This window comes from Chenopodium quinoa, unplaced genomic scaffold (genome assembly GCF_001683475.1).
Source record: "Chenopodium quinoa cultivar QQ74 unplaced genomic scaffold, ASM168347v1, whole genome shotgun sequence".
In the NCBI taxonomy this organism is placed as follows: domain Eukaryota; kingdom Viridiplantae; phylum Streptophyta; class Magnoliopsida; order Caryophyllales; family Amaranthaceae; genus Chenopodium; species Chenopodium quinoa.
This window is the reverse complement of record NW_018743327.1, coordinates 2,435,646-2,457,577: the sequence shown is the minus strand read 5'-3', so window position 1 is coordinate 2,457,577 and position 21,932 is coordinate 2,435,646. Positions and strand designations below refer to the sequence as shown.

Genomic DNA, 21,932 nt, shown 5'->3' with positions numbered 1-21,932 from the left:
AATTAACTTTTTTTAGAAGCAAAAATTGAATAAGCGAAAATTACTTTCTTATCCTCCTATTTACATAACTCGCCGATATGCTCTATGCGCCCAGACTCATTGGTAATAGTTAGTAGACTAATCAAACAATTGACTGATTTTCCTTTAAACAAACGCTTTTTGTTTTTTTGTGTTTTGGTTCCTTGATTCCAATTCACGCCATTTAAGTACTTTATCTAAGCTTTTTCAAAAAGAAAAAAAAAGTACTTTATCAAAGCCATCTGGCACAAAACTTTTTAGCAATCATTATTACTCTTGTTGGCGTTATAAATGAATTAACTACTTATTAAAAATATATTTTTTTTTTGGTAAGAAATCAAACTCTCAGTCTCTCCCACTTACTAAGAAAATTTTGGTCTTTTGAATTGAATTTGTGTGAGATTATAGATCTGGAAACTTGCTACAAATTAGATGATGAAGCGAAGAACAACAAGTTTCCATATTAGATCTTCTCATCACCATAAATGGAAGAGGAGGTTGTTCTTTGCGATTCTGCTGTGTCTTTGCATTGGGAGCTTTGTTTTGCTTGAAATTTATCGATCCACCATCAATTTGCTCATGCCCTTTCCGAATTTCTTTGCCCAAAAGCCTAAGATTGTTTTCCTGTTTATTGCTCGCAATCGCCTTCCTCTTGATTTCGTCTGGGATTCCTTTTTTCGGGTAAGTTTCTTATTTCGCTGAAAGCATTGTTAATTAGTTTTGAACACAAGGTATTACTTTGAAAGCGAGGATAGCTCAGGTAGTTAGTGCTTCCCTCCGGTTTCAGGGGATTCCGTGATTGATTCTCAGTTAGTGTTTCCCTCCCGTTTCAGGGAATTCTGGGATCAATTTTATCAATTATCATTACCTGCCCTCGCTTGTGGAAAGGAAAAAATAAAAAATAAAAATAAAAATTTGGGAATGTAATTTTGTGGTTACCTGTTTGCAGGGTGACAAGGATAAAAGCTTTTCAGTCTTTGTTCATTCAAGACCCGGGTTCCTGTTCAATAAGGCAACAACAAAGTCCCTGTATTTTCTAAACCGTCAAGTTAATGATAGTATACAGGTACCTTATATCTTTGTGAATCTTGAGCTGATATGTTGCAAACCTGTGAAAAAAACATGTTATTTGAATGAGTGAGAATACTGAGAAATTTAGGAGGGTAGGTAATCAATTTTACAGCTTTAATGTTTATTGTTGCTTTCTTCTTTTATTAATTAGTGATTATCGACAATAATAAAATGTCGCGGCTAAACTTGATTGAAGTGACAGTCAACCTAAGGAAACTACGCAGCTCCCTTTAATTCTTTGGAATGGGCCAATTAATCATGACTCTAATTTTTTCTAAGTCCATTGCCACGTCTTCTGAAGAAATTACGTGGCTCAAATAAGCCACTTTCCTTTTGCCAAGCTCACATTTCTTTCAATTAGCAAAGAGCTTATGTTCCTCCAATTTTTCGAGCACTAATTTCATGTATTCCTTATGGGCTTCTTCATCTTCTCTATACACCAAAATATCATTGAAAAAGACCAATATGGATTTTCTGAAAAATGGTCAAAACACATTGTTCATCACAAATTGGAATGTGGCGGGAGCAACCTGAAGGGTTTGACTAAAAATTTATAGTGGCCTTTCACGGGTTCTAAATGCCATCTTATGGGTATCCTTAGTTTCACCAAAATTTGGTGATCTTCGGCTTTCAAATCTTTACGAAAAAATAGCAACTCCGAATAACTCATCTAGCAGCTCATCAATGACGAGTACTTATCGGGGAAAGTTCTCTTGTCAAGGGTTTGATAGTCCACACATAATCGCCATGACTCATCCTTCTTCTCTAGTAAGAGCGGACTTGTAAATGGTTTGATGATTCTGGTGTCTAGCATATCTCAATAAGCTTTTCAATTGTGTCCTGTTGGATTTGCGGGAATCGAGTTTCCATTCTTGAGTGTTATAGCATGCTCGTGCCTCATATGGGCTGCAACCCAGATGGGGTGCTGGAATCGGGCAGCGTTCTCTTAAAAAACTCGCCTTCCTCCATTAGTCCATTCTACAAAGCTCCACTAGTACACCCCCATTTTTTTGTTCAGAGACCATATCATAACTTTGAGGGACTTCCAGCTATACTGGGAATTCCGGCGACCTGAAATTTATAGTGACTCACCTAACTTCTTGAGCCATTGGACCCTAGTCTTTTTTAATCTCCAATCCGCACACTCCTCTTCCTTTTGCCATCTCCTCGTTGCCTAATGAATTTCTGATGGCGAGTTTTAATTCCTCCACCCTTCCGACGGAAATGAAGTTATGCTTTGTCTCCGAATCCACCATAACAACCACCCCGACCAAATTAATGGTACCGCTATTTCTGGTTATGGGGATTAAAGTCTCCACGCGGGTGGCAGAGTAGAGCTCTTCCTTCGTCGGATCTGCGTGCTCTTCCTCCTTTTGATCCACCTGCTTCTTGCACCTATTCCCAGTTCTCCAACGTTCATCACATCTAAAACACAAACCTTTTGTCTTCTTTTCCTGCAATTCTTTTTTATGGATGCCTTTTTTCTCCCCTTGGCCCTAACCCTTGGAGAATTAGATGATCTGGCTGGCCCATGTTAACCGACCCTTGGCAGGGTTCATTGAAAATCCTTATGCTACTTTTATAACTGGTGGTGTTAGGTTGCCCACAGATGAGCCCATACTCCCAGCAGTCCCTTTAGCAAGCACTATGATAGGCCTAACCTTTCCTGGCCCACAACTACCTCTTCTCCAACCTGTCTCCTTTCTTAACCAACTCAATAGTTTGTTCAAGAGTATACAGATCAAGTAATCCAACCTCTGTCTTGATTTTCTCCTCATCGACCCAACAATATGCTTTCCAGCATGTCTTCGAGAGGAGAGGCCAACTCTAAGAACTTCCTCTTGCATTCGGCCACTGTCCAACTTGGATGGCTGCTAGCCTGTGGCCGGATGGTGTAGCACACAACACCTGTCTGTTATTTAAATTTCTATTTCACATAAGAGTGAAGTGGGAAACATTAATTTCGAAATTAAGGATACTTAAATTTATATGATTGGAGCCTGGAAATAGGCTATTGGTGACAGTCCTTCCAGCTGTACAAGTTACAGCTCAGACAGTCACAGCAAGCAGCTTACAGCAGCAGCAGCATTAGCTGATTTCATCAAATCAGTATTTGAAGAATCTGATGCAGAATATGAGAAGCTTCTGGAAGAAAGTTAGTTATAACTAACTCCTTGAAATCTCGGGCTGACGTGGCAGAAAGTTTGTTACAAAAAGTCTTGTAACAACAGAATATATATAGTTGTCCTAGATGCTTATTTCATTGTAATGAATCACAACTTCTGTGTGATCTTTTTTCTTCCTAATTTTCTCTCTATTTTTCTCTCAATTTTCATCTTCCTTTTTCTCTCAGAATCTTTTCTTGTAATGTTCTGTTTGATTGTATTTGCTGTTTGATTGATGACTTGGAGTCAGCATTTAAGTACAGGGTAAGATGTGTGCTGGTTTAACAAACCACATATGCACAGATGTTAAAGCTATTTCCCATGGCTTTTTAACTTAGCTGAAGGGTATCTGTGATATCTATCCTCACCTGCTCATAATTAACTCCACAGCCCATTTGTTTCTTACCTGTCTCTTAAGAATGGTTCAAAACAAAAGTGCACTTTACCTTTGTCACAGTGATAAACCACATAGTTAGATGCATGCATGCAACTAGACTAAGATATGAGTCTTGTTAGCTCTGAGTTTTCTTTTCCATACATTTTTTCTTACCCATCTCTTTTCTTCTATTCAATTTGCATTGCCAGTTAGTTAAGCTTGTCAATTGGAATCTTTTATGAATTTTATTTCTCCAGGTAGATTGGGGAGAAGCTAGCATGATTCAGGCAGAGCGAATTTTGCTTAAAAGTGCACTTGTTGATCCTGCTAATGAACGATTTATTTTCCTGTCCGATAGGTGAGCATTAATCTGTTTTAGGTTCATTTATTTTATCCTGCACGTGTATGTGTATGTATTCTAATCACACCAACCGTTAGTTGTTAACTAGGCCACGATTGATGGATATTGTTGTTTTAATAGGTGCTTATCATAGTGCTTTATTATTAGTCTTTTCTTTCTAACAATATTTCAGCTATTTGATCTTTTTTTCAGCTGTGTACCACTATACAACTTTAGTTATACGTATGATTATATCATGTCAACATCTACCAGTTTTGTTGACAGGTAAGATTCGTTTGTTCATCTTTTGAATTGCGATTAGTTTAATTTACCATTTTAAAAATTGTTCATGTCAATATTACCAAGTTATTCATCTAGAAATTAGATAAGTGGAATCTCTCTTTTTCGTCATGGAACTTTGTTGCAAAGTAGACTAAAACTATGAAAATTCTTGATAAGATCGAATTTTCGAAAACACTATAGAGCTTTGTTCACCATCTAGTATAGTCCAATCTAACAAATGTAATAACAAGGCAGATACTACGCATGGACTTTTGCTTTCCCTCACTTAACCCCTTTCCATTCTTTTCTCAAATTTCCATTGCTATTATTCAGTTTATCAAGGATTTGACCCACAAGCTGTCTTACTAGTTAAAGATTATCCTGAAACGTAATCCTTGTGATGCTCAGTCTGAATCATATGTAGTTCAGGCAGTAGTTCCTCAGGAAATACATTATAAAATCGTTAAGCACAGATTTCCAAGCCTTGAAAGGATCAATTGAAGGCCAAATCTAACAATACGCTTAGGTGATTTAATCTACTACGTATTATTTTCCACACTCTATTGCTTCTGGAACTCTTTGCCAGAAATCTCCACCCAGCTGCCACCAAGCTCCTCTACTACATGTGGTGGCTCTGGTCTCTCGAAGTGAATCTTATTAATCTGTTTCTATTTCTGGAAATTCTCGCTGAGATTGGAACGAACTCATAGAGAGTACTAGGGTGCCGCACCTTGTCACCCAACTTAGAGTAGTGAAGGAAACTCATCGGGGGTGAGCTAAAATGCAGCCTCACTTAGTCACCACTTATGGAACAGCTATTGTTACTCCCTTTCAAATATCCCAGTGCATCACTTTTAAGTCCGATGATGGCAATCATTAACCTCTCCTCCACATTTAACTAGATAAGATTGAAAAAATCCTCTAATTGAAGAATCCAATCCTTTGAATTCTTCACTGCGAAATCCTAACAGTCTTGAAGAAACCATATGGCCTTGGATAGATTCTTTTGTCAAAATTAGGATTTTAGAAAAACGGTTTCACCAATCTCTGCGGGAAAAATTGACGACCTAAGATTTTGAGAAAAAAGACTTAAACTTGCTACAGTTCTTAGAGTTTTAAATAGGAGCGCATAATACAATACAAAAATAAAATAAAAGTATCAATAGGTTAAGAGCACTATTACCAAGATGATGTATTTGATTTAGAAAAAAAAAAAAATACAAATGCGGAAAACAGTAACTTTGATTTATTCTCAAAAGGAATTACATCCAACAAAAACCAAATTAAAGAATCAATGAGTTCAAGTTGTTCAACTGATTCAATTGGCCACAACTTTATAGAATTTAATCACCAAATATTACGAGAACACACAAATTTCTGAAGCACAAACTGACATATATTTTTAAATTTACTTCACACCTAAATGTATCTGTCTAGCCCATATGACTATTTACAAGGACTAAAACTCAGATCTACTAAGATGACAAGTCTCTAACTCTTAACATCTTAAGGAAATCAACTTAGCTTGCTTAAGATTGACTAATCAGGTCTCATGCCATCTAAAGAAATCAGAAAAACAATATTCCTAATTGCTTATGACATGAATTCTATTACAATGGATAATCTTGTAAACCAATCCCAAACATAGTAGTTCTAAAATATGAAGAGTCCAAACGAGATTATTACTTAACTAATTGGGCCAGCTACCGTGCTTTACTTCCAAACTACGTATTTGTTACTTTCATACAACTCACAACCTTTGTATTAAAGCCAACATAAACGCCATGCAAGGCCTCTGTTGAGCTTTAAGACTAATGCAATATTCTTATGAAAAAGACCAAGTACATCGTTGAATGCTTCTGCATTGGGTTTATGAAAAGAAAACTATTAAATTTTGTTTTGTTTGATGGTATTGATAGTTTTGCTGACACAAAGGATGGACGTTACAATCCAAAGATGCAACCTGTTATTCCTGTTACAAATTGGCGTAAAGGCTCTCAGGTGTGATTTTTATGAACTTAGTGGTTTGATTATGCTTGTAGTATTTACTTCGGTAAAGTAATGTTTATTTTATTTTATTTTTATTTTTTGTGTTATTTTATTTTTATTTTATCATTTTTTTTACTTTTTTTGTGTTATTTATTCATTTTTTTGGGCGGTGGGAAATAGTGGGTTATACTGAACAGGAAACATGCAGAAATTATCGTAAAAGACGAAACTGTTTTTCCTGTATTTCAGCAGCACTGCAAGGTAGATACTTCTGCCTGCATATTTGAAAAAACTTTTCAGATTTTGTTTATGAATATGGGATATATTATCATGTACATCCATCAAATATGGGATATATATATATATATATATATAGGAAAAGTGGAAACTAAAAATCCAACCTTTGCGCGGTTTGACAAAAAAAATCCGACCTTTAATTAATCTCACAAAAATCCACCTTTATACACGACCTTCTCCCACAGATCCATTACCTATTGATGACCGATTTTTGTAAGCTATGTGCCACGCGTCAGTCATTAATTGGTCAATTATTTTTTTAATCATTAAAAAACAAAAAAAAATTAAAAGAAAAAAAAAAAATCAGAAAAGCCAAAATCCCCATCCCCACCTCCTTCCCTGACCACCCCATCCCCACCGCACCTAACCACCACATCCCCATCCCCACCGCCCCTAACCTTGAAACATGACCACCTTAAACCACCACACCAACCCCCCTTACCCGAAACTGACCACCGCAGCCACCCATGCCCTTAAATCCTACCACCCTTTACTCGAAACTGACCACCCATACCCTTAAATCCTACCACCCCTTACCCGAAACTGATCACCACAACCACCCCCAAACTCGACCACGGACTACCCCCAAACACGACCACCCCCAGACACGACCACCCACGTCACCCCTAAACACGACCACCCATGACACCCATACCCTTAAACAAGAAGAAATAAGGGGTGAGTTTAGGGTGGTCGGGTTTTAGGTTGGCTGCGGTGGTTGGGGTTTTAGGGTGGTTGGTATAAGGGCCAGGGTTTTGTGGGTCGAGTTTCGTGGGTGGCTGGGGTGGTCGGGTTTTAGGTTGGCTGGGGTGGTTGGCGTTTTGGGGTGGTCGGGGTTTAGGGTGGTTGGTGTTAGGGCCGGGTTTTGTGGGCCGTGGTTGGCTGGGGTGGTCGGGGTTTTTGGGTGGTCGGGTTTTTGGTGGGTTGTTGGGGTGGCGGAATTGTTGGATTGGTGGATTGTTGGAGAGAGGAGAGAGAAAGAGGAGGAGTGAGAAGGGAAATTAATATAATTAAAAAAAGAAAAAAACTTTTTAACCTGTTTAATAGGTTAAAGGTCAAATAGATCTGTGAGAGAAGGTGGGGTATAAAGGTTGGATTTTTATGAGATTAATGGAAGGTTGGATTTTTATTGTTAGACCGTGCAAATGTTAGATTTTTAGTTTCCATTTTTCCATATATATATGGTACTTCAAGGTTATTTTCTTAATTCTAGTTTCCTTTTGTCACCTCCAACATTTAAGGTGTAAGAGTGTTATAATAATAGCCTATGATGCTTGGACTTTTAAGAGTGCCATGTTTGGTGTAGATCCAAGAGTTAATAAAAAGATAATTCTTAACTCAGACTTGTGAGAATAGTTAGTAATTGTCAAAAACTTACAGAAACCATTAACACGGAGGAGAACTTTAAGTATTCTTGCTAAAATACTAGTCATTGTCCGTTATACCAGAATCTTTTAGTCAAACTATATGTGTTTTGATGATGTAAACTAACTTAAGCCAAAGAAAAAAAAAACATGTGTTAGACCATTACTAACATGAAAATACCATCTTTTCCTTATAAGACAGTGGTGTATGATGCAAAAATGCCATATTTTCCAAGAGCAATTCTAGTAAATAAATCACACCTAGGATATAAATGTAAGGCTCCACCCACAGAACGAAGTGATACTAGAATCTCTAGGTTTCTTTGGAAAAAGTTTTGTGAGGCATTATGAAGATGGAAAAATAAGTTGAGATCAGTAGATCAAGCTATGAATGGGCATTATCACAAATTCAAATGTATTCACGCTGTATATTCCATTGAAAGTTGTATAAATACCTGACACCATTCTTATATTTAATGACATTGTTTAAAAGAGGCATTAGAGTATTGGTTTATGTAGAGTGATTACTAGGCTGAAACATATGATGCATTGCAATTTTGAAATTATTATCTCTGCTTAATTAGGTGACTTATATGGAGGGAAGTGATTTTAAGGAGCAAAAGCGAATTTTTTTAAGAAGTGGCAATTAAGCCAATGAAGTTGTGAATAATGAATGAAGTTATCTTCTTTACTCGTTGAAAGTTAAGGCTCATTATAGATTGATTTCATATTCTTTAACATTCAAACTTTGACTAGTATATGGAACTTTTTATGTAGACATAGCCATGTAAAACACTAAAACCTTGCATAGAATAGAAACAACACTAATTTTAGACAGTAACCTAACAAACTGTGTGCGAGCTTCCTAGATTACCAAGTAAGTCCACTCTAAGCTTTTAATTTGAAAATTAATTGGGCTAAACCAAGCATTTCGTAACATAGTTGATCCAAAAGACTAAAACAAAGTTATTTAGAATCGCACTATAATAGTATGGAAAAACCACTTGGGGTTTCAACATAAATAATATTTTATACATAGCAATTCCATCAAGTGTCTTTGATTCATGCAATATATTACACAAATTCAAGCCCAACATATGAGTCCATTCCAAATCCCATTGTGTAGGTAAATTAAATGGGTTAAAGGTGGCACAACATCAGCCATCATTCTAAGGAAAGCTTGTTAAGATTTTGCGGTTCTCTTAGGCCCTAGATTTGAACTTTGGTTCTCATCAATTTTAGGTTGTTTTTGTTCCCCATTTTCATTGTGGTTTTTTAAAGGGAAATGATTTGGTATTTCGGTATATTCCAACTTATGGCCTGTGGTTCTTACAAACGTTTCCTCTTGATGTAGAGAAAGTCACTTCCAGAATTTTGGCGTCATCAACCCTTTGTAAGAGCAATCCTAGCTTCCTCGCTTCTTTTCTCTTTTTGTTACATTGTGTGTTTTTTGTTATCTTTGTGTTCATTCTCCATCCCTCTCACCCCGCGTAGCTTTGGGTGGGTGAGTTTGTGTGTCTGCATGGTGGGTTACAGGTGTATGTTTGTGTGTACTTTTCTTTGTTTTGCACATAGGAAGGTAAATAAATTAATGTTATACTGATGTGTTTTTGTGGGACATGAAGTTTATCTTTCAAATTTTGGTTTGATCAATCCACGGTTCAAAATAAACAACAGTCCTACTTGTTTTGTAGCCGATTTTAGTTTATCAAATTGAAGTTTTCGGTCTGTAAGGGATAACTTTAAAACGTGATGTCAACTAGTTCAATTGGTGTTGAAGTGTCTGCATATGCTTTAGCATTTAGGGTTTGATGTAAGTTGACTAATAGGTTTTTTTAAATACTGTTCATGCTTTGGGTAAATCGACCCAAAGGGTTTTGGGTTTTATCTGACTCAGCCATCTATCCAAGACCACTAAAAAAATTAATTTATGATGTTCTTAAACTCTTGAACTATTTCTTTGTATAAGAACTTTTATTAAATGTAATAACTTTTTTTCTCTTTTGCATTTTATTCGTAACAATTTGACTTTTGCTGCTATTAACGTGTTTTTGTTTAACCATATTTAGTGATTAAAATGTAACGTAAAATATAGTTAAGTGAGATCTTGTTAATTTTGTGTTATTGTATAATTCATCGGAAAGTTTAACAAGAATAATCCAACCTTCGCCTCATTGTCTCAAAATAATCCAACTTTTCGATTAACCCTGAATAATCCTAAGTTTACTATATATTTTCTTCCAACAATCCCAGCACGTCACTTTACCCTTTATAACCGGTTACTATCCACGTGGCAATTCCAGATTCATCAAAATTTTATTTTTAATTTTTAAAAAAAAAACTTCTATCTTCTTCCCCTTCCTGTTTGTTTCTGTCTCCTCTCCCTTCCTCCATTATCACCCACCAACACCACTCAACACACCATCCACAGGACCACCACAAACACCGCCACCTATAATCACTCATTACAACATCCACGACCAACCCACAACACCTAAAACTGAAAACAACACCCACAACATCAATGGCGTACGACCACCCCTAATTCAGCCCAAAATTTAATTGAAAGGGAGAACCGAGAAGGAAATGGTGGGAGTTGGGGTTTTGGGTTCTAGATAGGTAAAATTGGGGTTTCGGGTATGGGTGGGGGTGGGTTTGGTGAATTCTGGTATGGGTAGTTTCGGCTATGTGGGATTAGTGGTTTTGAGTCTGGGTAGGATTGGGAGAAGAATTTCAAGTCTGGGTATGCGTTTGGGTAGGGTAAGTGGCGGTGGAGGTGGCGGCGGCTAAGTTGCGGGCTAATTGCCACGAATGCTCTTGAAAATTATCCAAATTGCAACCCTTCCCTAGCATGTACAGTGTAATTACCATTATTCGAGAATGCCCAAACACCTCATCAGCTTGAACTCGATCAATGAGAGGAAGTGCAAGGATACACCTCACATCTCTTTTGCAAATGCTGTTCAATAAGGTCCACATCCCACTCATTCTTCTCGGCAATCATCAAATCTCTCACATAATGCAGCTCCTCGTGGTCGAAGCAAACCCGCTCTCATCATCTGCTAACCACGGATCGGACCAATTGTCAATAGAATCCCTATTTCCAACCCTCCACAACATCCCCTATTTGATAAGAGCTTTCGACCCCCATAGCCCAAGGAAGACTCCAAGAACGTTGATCTAGCAAAGTACTTGGCTTTCATAACTCGACTCATTAGATAGCTAGGCTCCCTAATAATACTCCACGCCTGTCGATCAAGAAGGGCGTCATTAAAGACTATTAAGTCCTTAAATCCCATTTTCCCTAAGCATTTCAACGTGCACATGGACTCCCAACTCTTCCAGTGGATCTTACATCTCGTCCCTTTTTGTCCCTACCAAAACTTTGCCATTGCCGAGTGGATTTGATGAATAATTTCGGATGGGATTTTGTAGACTCCAATGAGGTAGGTTGGTATAGCTTGGATCACCGCTTTGAGCAAAATTTCTTTCCCGGCCCTCAAAAGAAGTTTTTCCTTCCAACCTTGTAATTTCTTCCAAACACGAGCACCAAAAACCGCCTTTTTAGATCTACCAAGGGTAGTAGGATTCCCTAGGTATTTCTCATGTCTGTCGACACTTCTCATGTTAAGAATTGCTAATAGCTCCTCTTTCTGCGAACTGTTCACTCCTCTACTAAAAGAGACCTTCGATTTATCATTATTAATTTTCTGCCCGGATGCTGCCTCGTACTGTCTGAGAATATTAACAATAATTGAGCATTTCTGTCGAGTGGCCCTAGTGAAAAGAAGACTGTCATCTGCAAAAAGAAGGTGAGAAACCTCCGGACCATTGTGGCTGGCACGAGCCCCATGAAGGCTCTTACTCTACACAATGTTCATCATTCTAGAGAATGCATCCGCAATGAGAATAAAAAGGTACGGTGACAAGGGATCCCCTTGCCGGAGCCCTCTAGATGGTGAAACCGACCCACAAACCTTCCAATTAATCACAAAAGAGTACTTGACCGTAGATATACAGTCCAAAATTAAGTTCACCCACCTTCCATCAAAACCCATCGTCAGTAGCAATTTTTTCAGGAAGCCCCACTCTACTCTATCATAAGCTTTGCTCATATCAAGTTTCATGGCAACCAAGCCTTTCCTACCCCTGTTTCTCTTCATAGAATGAAAAATCTCCAAAGCAATTAAGGCATTATCAGTAATCAAACGCCCCGGAACAAATGCACTTTGATTCTTCATTACAATTCCAGGGAGAATATTTTTTAGTCCGATAACAAGAGCTTTGGTAACAATCTTATAAATCACATTGCAAAGAGCTATGGGTCGGAATTCAGTCATATATTTTGGGGACTTAATTTTGAGAATCAATACAATGTTAGTATTATTCACATCACATATAGAGGAAATGCCATGTAAAATGTTACTAACAAAATTTACGACATCATTACCCAATATATGCCAAAAATGCTAATAGAAGATTACGTGCATCCCATCCGGTCCGGGTGCCTTGTAGAGTTGCATCTGATTAAGGGCCCCATAGATTTCCTCCCCGGTGAATGGTCTCGGCAGCTCCCTATTCATGTCACTCGTAATAGTAGGCGGCACAGAGCTCCATATTCTCAATCGTAGGATTCGTGGAGGAGAAGATTTTCTCATAATACTGAGTTCCTCAATGCGGCGTTCACTCAATTGCCAAATGTCATCAGCATCGAACAACCCCTCAATGCGGTTCTTGCTATGGTGGAAATACTTGGTGTTTCTGTCTTCATCCTTCACTTCCGCAACCCGGGATCTAATGTACCAATATGCTTCCTGATTTTCAATGAGGTCATCAAGCAATTTTTCGAGCCTAGCACCCTCCTTGCACGACTCATGAGAAATAGAACGGAGCTGCACCCTTTCCACCTCCCTTATTTTCTTTCCCATGTCTGTGAATTTATCACCGCTCCATCGCACACAGGCAGGGGCAGACCTTCAGCATGTTCCCACGCACCTTTCACTGCATTTTCACAGCTATCATCTAAGAGCCAACACGTTTTAAATTTAAACTCCTTCCTCTTCCCCTCTTTCTTCTTCAGGGAAGCTTTATGTCTCATTAGAATCGTCGTGTGATCAGATTTATATCGCATCAAATGCTCAACCATCGCATTAAGATTTAAGTCCAATCAAGATTGGGTAGCAAGGAACCTGTCAAGCTTTTCACGGATGCAAGTTTCGATAGTATCACCACGTTCCCAAGTATACCATTGTCCCGTGAAACCCAAATCCCTCAAGCAACACACCTCAACCACTTCTCGGGCATCTCTTTACGCACTTTGTGAGCACCCCCCTCAATCTCATGGTAACCTAAAACTTCATTAAAGTCTCCACCGAAAATCAAAGGAATGTCAGCTTCCACACAAAGGTGTTTAATTAATGAGAGCCCAAGTTTTATGCCTATCCTCCTCTTTTGGCTAGCCATAGAGACCCACGAACCTCCAAACAACCTCTCCCTACCTTATATCACCATATATATGGTTTTGTGAGAAAGAAACAAGAGAGAAAGCCACCTCTTCCTTCCAGTATAGGCAGAGACCACCCGCACGACCCTTAATAGCCACGCCAAATGAGTTAGAGAAGGCAAGTCTGTCCTTCAAGTTTTCCACCTCCAATTTATTAATTTTTGTTTCGGATAAAAACATAATATCCAGGGCATAGAAGTTGCTCCATTGGCGGAGCTGACGAACTGAGGGTTGTCCACCCCTCGGCAGTCCTAGCATAGAATATTCATAATGCTAGGTGGGGTTGGCCCTCGCCAACCACCACCCTTTCATGATCAAAGGTCAACTCCGAATTGAGCTTCAATTTCTTGGCTGAATCCGTATCTCCTTCAATCTCTATGTCATTCGAGTCCAGTGCTCTTTTGTGAGTGTTAGCACTCATAATCTCAAGTTTGCCACGCATAAACTCTCTGCCACCCTTTCTTATCTTCTTGCTACCTTCCTTATCCACCAACTCACTTTTCCCCACAACAAAATTCAAGGCAAAATGAGAATTTGGTAGGGAAGTCTCTCTGACTTGTACAGGTTGCACCACAGATGTCTCCGCTAGAATCACTACCAAAAGTCTTCCCACTTTCCAAGTTACACACCTGTGGTTCAACTATAGGAATCAAATTTTCCTTTTCTACGGCATCACATATAGCCCGAGTCCCCTCATCATTTAGAGCCCCTTTTAACCCCTGACCATGTGAAACATGACTCCTTAGTTACAAAGAGAGTCTTCTTCTTAGATAAAATCCCCTCAATTTCTTCTACTTCTTCCGACCTCCTCTTCCTAGGCGTGGCTTAGCTTATGCCCCACCCAAGTTTCTTCTCCTTTTCTTCCTCAAATACAACTTGACAATCCTTTCCGAGTGGCCCATGACGCCACACGCAAAGCAAAAGTGCGGGAGTCTCTCATATGCAAATTCCACTATCACTTCTTTTCCTCTTTTATCAATTATTTTCTGGTTTCTTCGTAAAGGCAGAGTAGTATCAAGCATCACCTTCACCCTACGATAACGCCCTACTCCCAATTATCTTCCCCCAACTCCAAAATTTCGCCCCATCCTCGCATCAAGGCTTTCACATAGACGTCGGATCGACAGTTAAACGGGAGATTTTTCACTCTCACCCAGAAGGGAGAATGGGTTAAAGTCATTTGATGAGGTTGTTCGTCCCCTTCAATTTCTGTAAGCAAAATCAACATATTATCAACGCACCAAGGTCTCCCTTCCAACACTTTCTCCATATCCTTCCAATGAAAAAATTGGAAGGCATACAAATTAGGGCTAAGGATCCTAATAACAAGTCCATTCGCAGGCGCCCACACACTCGTCATCGTCTTCTTGAAGGTATCCACATTGTACGCCCTCTTTGTGAGAACACGCCCAATAGATTATGCTTCTCCTCGCCTGGGTCTAGACTTCCAAAATCAATAGCCTCTTCGCCATCTATACGCGAATTCGAGCATTTTTCAATCATCTTCTCCTTAATGTCTGGTCATAGCAGGAAGGGTGATAGAGAAAAGGAGCCCTTTCTTTCAAGGGAGTAATCAATTTTATACTTTCTTTAAACATTAACATAAACATAAACATAAAACAGTAACATAAATATATGCAATAACATTAACATAAACATTAATAAACATATATATAAACATAAATATAAACTATACATAAATATTAGGAAATATTAAAACTAATAATCCCTCATTTTTCGCATCTTTTTTAAACAATCCCACCTTTGCATATTCTGCACATAATCTCACCTTAATGCCCCATATTCTCAAAACAAGCCTTTTACCGAGTTGAGAAATTAGTAACAAGTTTTAGGAGATAACTTCCACATGTCACCTTTGGATTGTTTTTTGTAATAATATTTATTTTTTTAAAATAATAAAGGAATAAAAAAACCTTTCTCCTTCCTTCTCCTATCGCTCCTCTGCTCCCCCGGACCCACCTCTTCTTCGTTTCCCTCCCGGACATGGTAGCCACCCTCCCTCGTTCCCTCTTCCCCTATTCCTTCTCTTTCCCCCTTCTCTCTTTCCCTTCTTCCTACCCACCTTCCCCACCGAACAACAACCCCCACCTCTTACCTTGCCGAACAGAAAACCCCGCCCCTTTCCTAAGTTATTAATCCCATTAAGATCGGTAGTGGGGTGAGCGTGAGATTGTTTCCGACTGGTTTGGGGTAAGCGTGAGGGTATAGGTGGGGGGTAGAGTTTTGGGGATTCGGTAGCAATGGAGTTCGTTCAAGGGTGGAGTCGTGGGTGGTGGGGTGGAGTCAGTTTGGTTATTTAGTGAGGGTGGTGGCTATGGAGGTGTGCTGGTTGTGATTGCTTGGTGGAGAGTGGTGAGGATGGAAGAGAGATGAAAAGAAAAATTTAAAAAAATTTAGTAAAAAGGATCGTTTTGAGAAGATGAGGCAAAGGTGATATTATTAATGTAAGTATTTCCTAAACATTAATATAAAACTATGGAAAAATTGACAAAAATAATCACAACTTTGCCTTATTCACCTAAAATAATCTATACTTTTGATTTTTTTTTTAATAATCCGAACTTTGATACGAATTTGCTTCCAATGGTCCCATTCGGTCATCTAACGTGTTATAACAAGTTATCTAACATGTGTCGCCTTGTAACTAAAAATAAAATAAAAAAAATTTAAACAAAATTTACAAAAATAATTAATTAAATAACTAAAAATCAACCACCTACTTCTCTACTAGCCAAACCATCTTCTCGGGCCGGCCATCCATCCACCCCTGCCCCTTCCGCCGCACCCAGACCCGTGCGCTGGCCTCTAAACCACCATTACCCCATCCCGAAACCCCCTTCCCTCCACCGAAAAAGCCCTAAGAAACTCCTCCCACACCGCAAAAAAACTCCTGCGATTGAGAGCCTTTCTTAGCTTTGACGCGGGCGGCACTACTGGTGGAGAATGGAGATGGCGGAAATTGGGATTGGTGGGGAGAGAATGGAGATCTCACCATTGTTGGGTATGGTGGATTAGGTGGCGACGCAGGGGTAGGGTGAGGCAGCGCCGGTGCGGGGGAAAGGGGAGACTGGGAGCGGTGGGGGAAGGGGAGACTGGGCGCGGTGGGGGATGGGGAGTCTGGGCACAGCGGCGGAGGGTAGGGTGTGGTCTGGGAGTGTGGTTGTGGGTTTTATTTTTAGTTTTTTTTTTTTTTTTAATTTTTTTAAGGCAAAGTTTATTTAGCTAGTTAAGTGTTGATTTCAAAAAAAAAAAAAAAACGGTTAGTTAAGTGTTAATTAATAATTAACAATTTTTATAAGTGTTAATTAAAGTCACTTGGGACTATTGAGAGTAAATTCGTATCAAAATTCGGATTATTAAAAAATAATCGAAAGTAGTGATTATTTTGTGAATGAGGCAAAGTTGAGATTATTCTTGTCAATTTTTCCTAAAACTATATTTATTTATACATTAACATAAATTTATACAATCTCTCTCTCTCTCTCTCTCTCTTTTTGTTCCTTCCGAATCAATGCAGCTATGCGGTTTAAAAAATACTTTTAAAAAAAAGTGTGCCAAGAAAAAAGTTTGAAAAAAGGTGGGTGTAAGATAGGGTGAGAGAGAGAGAGAGAGAGAGATTTTACAAAAGGTGGGTGTAAGATAGGGTGAGAGAGAGAGAGAGAGAATTTTTACAAAAGGTGGATGTGTATAAGATAATCTAAGCAAGGGAGTGTAGAAAGATGTAATAAATGTTGGTTAAGAGGGGTATGATGTTTTATTTGGAAAATATAACTTAGTAGACTATTAATTACATTATATATAAGTACATCATTAAAAAAACACCTAAAGAAAAAACTTCTAAACCAAGTTCTTACCTCAATCCATGTGATGTGATCTGCAATGAACGATTCGTATCCATTCCTACGGCACTAAATGTTGTCCAGATCTGTATCTAAACTATGGATGAATCTCTACAATCAATTATATGATTGTCTTTATTTAACTTTATTACAACCTTGAAATGTGGATTAGAGTGACTGTTATCGAGAATAATTGATAAAGAACCTGATTTTGGAGTCGGATTACTATCGTGGACTTTTGCATGAGATTAAGCTGGTGCATGTCTTGCGAACGCATTATTGTTCTCTTGGTGTACAAATTTGTACCAATCAGGTGACAGATTCTTGGATTTTACCTGATATTCTATAATTTTGCATTGCAGCCAGTAGATACATCTAAGGAACACAACTGCATACCAGATGAACATTATGTTCAAACATTGCTTGCTGTAAGTATCCCAATTTTAGGATTTTCTTGCAAGTTTATTATCTTTGGAAAAATTTCTGGCATTGCTTTTAACTTGATTTTTTAAATTTAGAATTATGATTATCTATTGCTTTTTGGTTTTAATTTTGTTCTACATCCGTTTCTTTTTATTGGCTAACGGTTAGACATTTTTCACTCACACTTTATTTGTTGCAAATAAAAAGTAACGGAGGTAGTATTTATGTCGGACTATGCTAAAATTAGGTATTTATAATTGTCTAATTTTGCGGGTAATCTATATGAAAGTTCTGTACGTTTTCGATTTTAAACCATTTTTGAAAGTTCTATACTCTTATACTTTATTCTAATTTTGAAAACATTTTTCCACTCGTTATCTTGTTATCAAAATGATGAGCGAGTATGAGGAGAAGTAAAAAGCAAGTCAACTTGTTATAAAATGATGAGTGGGTGTAAGGAAAGTAAAATGCAAGTGGGTGCAAGTTAAGTAGGAGAGTCAGTGTAAAAATGTCGGTGTGTGTAAGATCAATGTGATTAAAATCGCAATTCGGATCGTAGAATTGTACGATTCTACGATTCTAATCCACCTAAACAATGTAAATGGTCGGTAGAATCAATATATTGTAGAATCGCGCTCATAGAATCGGTAGAATCGGTTAAAATCGGTGGAATCGGTTAAAATCGGTGGAATCGGTACCGATTCTATGATTCTATACAGATTCTAACGATTCTACTCCTGCAAAAAGTCTGATTTTCCGTAACCCATAACTTTTGATTGTGAAGTCGGAATTGAGCTTATAATATATCGTTAGAAAGCTCTTGAGGTCTGCTTTTTAATAAATTGGTCTTGTACCCATATCAATAACTTATATATTATTCAATATAAATCATAATAAAACTAATGAAACATTAATTTAAATAACTTTTAAAATTCTATCTAACCATTTAAATTTTGTGGGCATAAGAATGTATTCATAAGTCTTATGCATTTCACTTTTGGAATATAAAAAACACTTTTATAACATGAGTTTATTGTAATTGTCATTCTTTAAATATCTCGTTAAAATAAATTAATTTGACACTTATTTTTCTATTATCATTGGATTTTTTTATTAGGTGAAACAATTTTACGAGTCAATAATATTATTATTATTATTATTTTTTTTCATAATTTAACAACAATTGTCTCATACTCTTGTGGTTAAGAATGTATACCAATAATTTGACTTTATAGTTTATAGTGTACTATTTGAGTTATGCGCGTGCGAAATTACTTCTAAAACTACTTTATGCTTGTATTATTGATATTATGTTATCTACAATATATATTATTATCATTCTTATTGCTTGAAAATTATGTATGTATTTATTAGTTACATTTTGAAGCCTAATTTTACAATTTTGTAGAATCGTACATTCGTACAATTCTACGATTCGATTCTACTCCACTGACCGATTCAAGGTAGAATATCGATTCTGATAACTATGTGTAAGATACAGTAAAGAGAGTGTGAAGGTGTAAATATTTTTGGGTAAGTGGTGTATGATGGTAAAGATAATCTACCAAGATGAGTAAAGTGAGTAGAATAAAAAATCATTAGTAAGAAGCTAGTAGGGAAAAATAAGACACAGGTACTATGTTATGTTTGGTTATATATACTACTTCCTCTGTTCTTTTATTATTGCACCACTGGCCTTTTAAGGAAATTTTACAAATATTGCACTATTTCCATTTAAAGAAACAAAATATGTGTGTTCACACTATAAATATCCAATATACCCTTACTTTTAACACTTGATTCTTTACTTTATGTTTACATCACATGGATTTTTTTGTACTTTTACCCTTCTCTCTCTTCATTTTTCCCACTACCAAAAAATGTGTGCCCAACATGAATGGTGCAATGATAAAAAACTGAGGAAGTATAATGTTCGTAAATAGATGTATATTACCTCTTGAACAATTTTTCTTTTGCTTTTTATATTATGTACTATAAATGGTTGCAATTTTTTTTTTCCTTTTCTTTTTTAAGTTGCATTTCTCTCTATCTTTTTCCTCATCACATTCATCTATAACCATTTTTGAACAATTCAGCCAATTAATGTAGGGCTTTGAATTTTAATTACTGGAATAATTAACACATTTCAACTTTTTCTGTTTGCTGTGGGCTGATATCCTCCCATTATTTATTAGGAAGTTCATAATATGGAAGTGTTTAAATGGTTTTATTAAGTGAATTTTTTTTGTTATTGTTACTAGTATTATTATTATAATAATAGTAAATAATACTCATATTGATGTAATTCAGCAAGAAGGCCTTGAAGGAGAGATAACAAGAAGATCTTTGATACATACGGCTTGGGATCTTTCAGCCTCTAAAGACCATGAAAGACGTGGATGGCATCCTGTAACATATAAATTTTCAGACGCAACCCCTGAATTGATTCTCTCCATTAAGGTAAGCTTCTTCCTATTTTATGGTAGCATACTGTTTTGTTTAAAACCAACACCCATTCTACTATTCCCTCCTTTTCCTTCCATGTATTTTTATAATGGACTCATGCTTTATTTATTTATTTTTGTGTGTTTGTCAAACTGTTAGAGTTAGCCTACCCTAGTGAGGAGGACTATTTATTGAACACTAATGATTCGCTCATATTGATTTTTGTTATCATAAGAAGGATACACTTATATGGTTGTAGCTGATAATTTCATTGAATCTAGGAGACAGCAATCACCATATTATAGACTAGTAATATGGTGTATATGCATGGTTATGGGAGATCTGGCATAGTGGCAGTTGCTGCAACATTAATCTTATCTAGTGTTTATTTTATTTTATTTTATTTTATAATTAATACTTGTTTATATTACTATCAATCAAAGCATGTCCTTGATGAGAATGCCTAGGGTTATCTTCACATTGCGATTAATATAATAACTAGTTTTAGGCCCGGGCGATGACCCGGGTCATTTTTTGTATTTAAAAAATTTATAATCAATTAAAGTGAAATTTATTGGTGGTTTTATAGTTTTTATAAAATAATTTTTTTTTTTGGTAAATATTATTAAACATTATCAAAATTCATTAAGAAAAATGCAGTAACCTTACTTTTATACTTCATATTAGTTTGTTTTATTTGTTAAATGAATTTTTATCTATCATTAAAAATTTCTTAAGGTAAACACATGTTATGGTTTTGAAATTGATATGTATTTTTGTGTTACATATTTTAAATACATATAACCTATATGAATTATGGATGGGTAAATGAAAGAATGAGATTATATTGAAATGTATATATAAGTTCAATTAAAAATTTAGAATTTATAAACATAAAATTTTTGTGGGGAAACATTGATGATCGTTTTTAGTATGACATGACCCCACGTTATTTATCAAGTCATGACGACACGTGGCAAGAATAACCACGTGGCATGATTACAATTCTTACCTTGAGTTTTAATATATATATATATATATATATATATATATATATATATATATATATATATATATATATATATATATATATATATATATATATAGAAAACTTAACTGCAAGTTCATCCCTTGCATCACAATTAAACATTGTACTACCAAATATTGGTTATGTTGGAAAGTGTTGATTAAAATTCTTGAAAACACTGCAGGAAATAGATAACATCTACTATGAGACTGAAAATCGAAGAGAATGGTGCAGTAACAAGGGTAAACCCTCACCTTGCTTCCTCTTTGCAAGAAAGTTTACTCGGCCTGCAGCCCTTCGTCTGCTTAATTTGGTAGGCAAAAACAATCGCTCAATATTGAAACTGATGGATTTGATGCATAGTTCTTGAAATTTTATCTTCATTTCTTATTGTCATTGCCTGCTGTTAATTGTCTAACTTTCCCCGTGTTGTCGAACAGTCTCTGCTTGGTTCATAGAGGAGGATTTTTGATGCCTGCACGTAAAATATTGGGAACTTATCATATAGTGGAGCAATAAGTAGATAGTGAAAGGCAATGTATCCAAACACCTCAGGCACAAAGTACGGAAAAAAAAGAGCAAAGAGAGTAACTAGTATATATCATGTATTATAGGAATTTATTATATAAAATCCCAGTTGATTTTTTTTTTTATTTTTAATTTTTTAATTTTTTTTTTATTATTAATGTCCCACATGTTTCCTCAGTATCGTTTTTTGTTTTGTTTATCTTTTTTTTGTTTTTAAAAAAAAAAAAGTTTCTAGTGTTATAAA

General features: G+C 36.6%; 1 protein-coding gene across 3 annotated transcripts; it reads left to right on the top strand.

Moving 5' to 3' along the window:
* Positions 1 to 220: 220 nt before the first annotated feature.
* Positions 221 to 21,810, top strand: LOC110737389. 3 transcript variants are annotated; one of them, XM_021917741.1, is made up of 11 exons: positions 221 to 699; positions 968 to 1,084; positions 3,888 to 3,988; positions 4,184 to 4,255; positions 6,172 to 6,253; positions 6,422 to 6,502; positions 9,257 to 9,295; positions 17,628 to 17,693; positions 19,999 to 20,148; positions 21,345 to 21,473; positions 21,601 to 21,810. In XM_021917741.1, exons 1-11 carry the CDS (start codon positions 451 to 453, stop codon positions 21,616 to 21,618), a joined length of 1,104 nt encoding a protein of 367 aa, XP_021773433.1. In that variant the 5' UTR covers positions 221 to 450; the 3' UTR covers positions 21,619 to 21,810. The 3 variants fall into 3 exon arrangements, with proteins under 3 accessions (XP_021773433.1, XP_021773435.1, XP_021773434.1); XM_021917742.1 differs by lacking the exon at positions 6,422 to 6,502 and having other exon boundaries at positions 223 to 699; XM_021917743.1 differs by lacking the exons at positions 6,422 to 6,502; positions 9,257 to 9,295.
* The last annotated feature ends 122 nt before the right edge of the window (positions 21,811 to 21,932 follow it).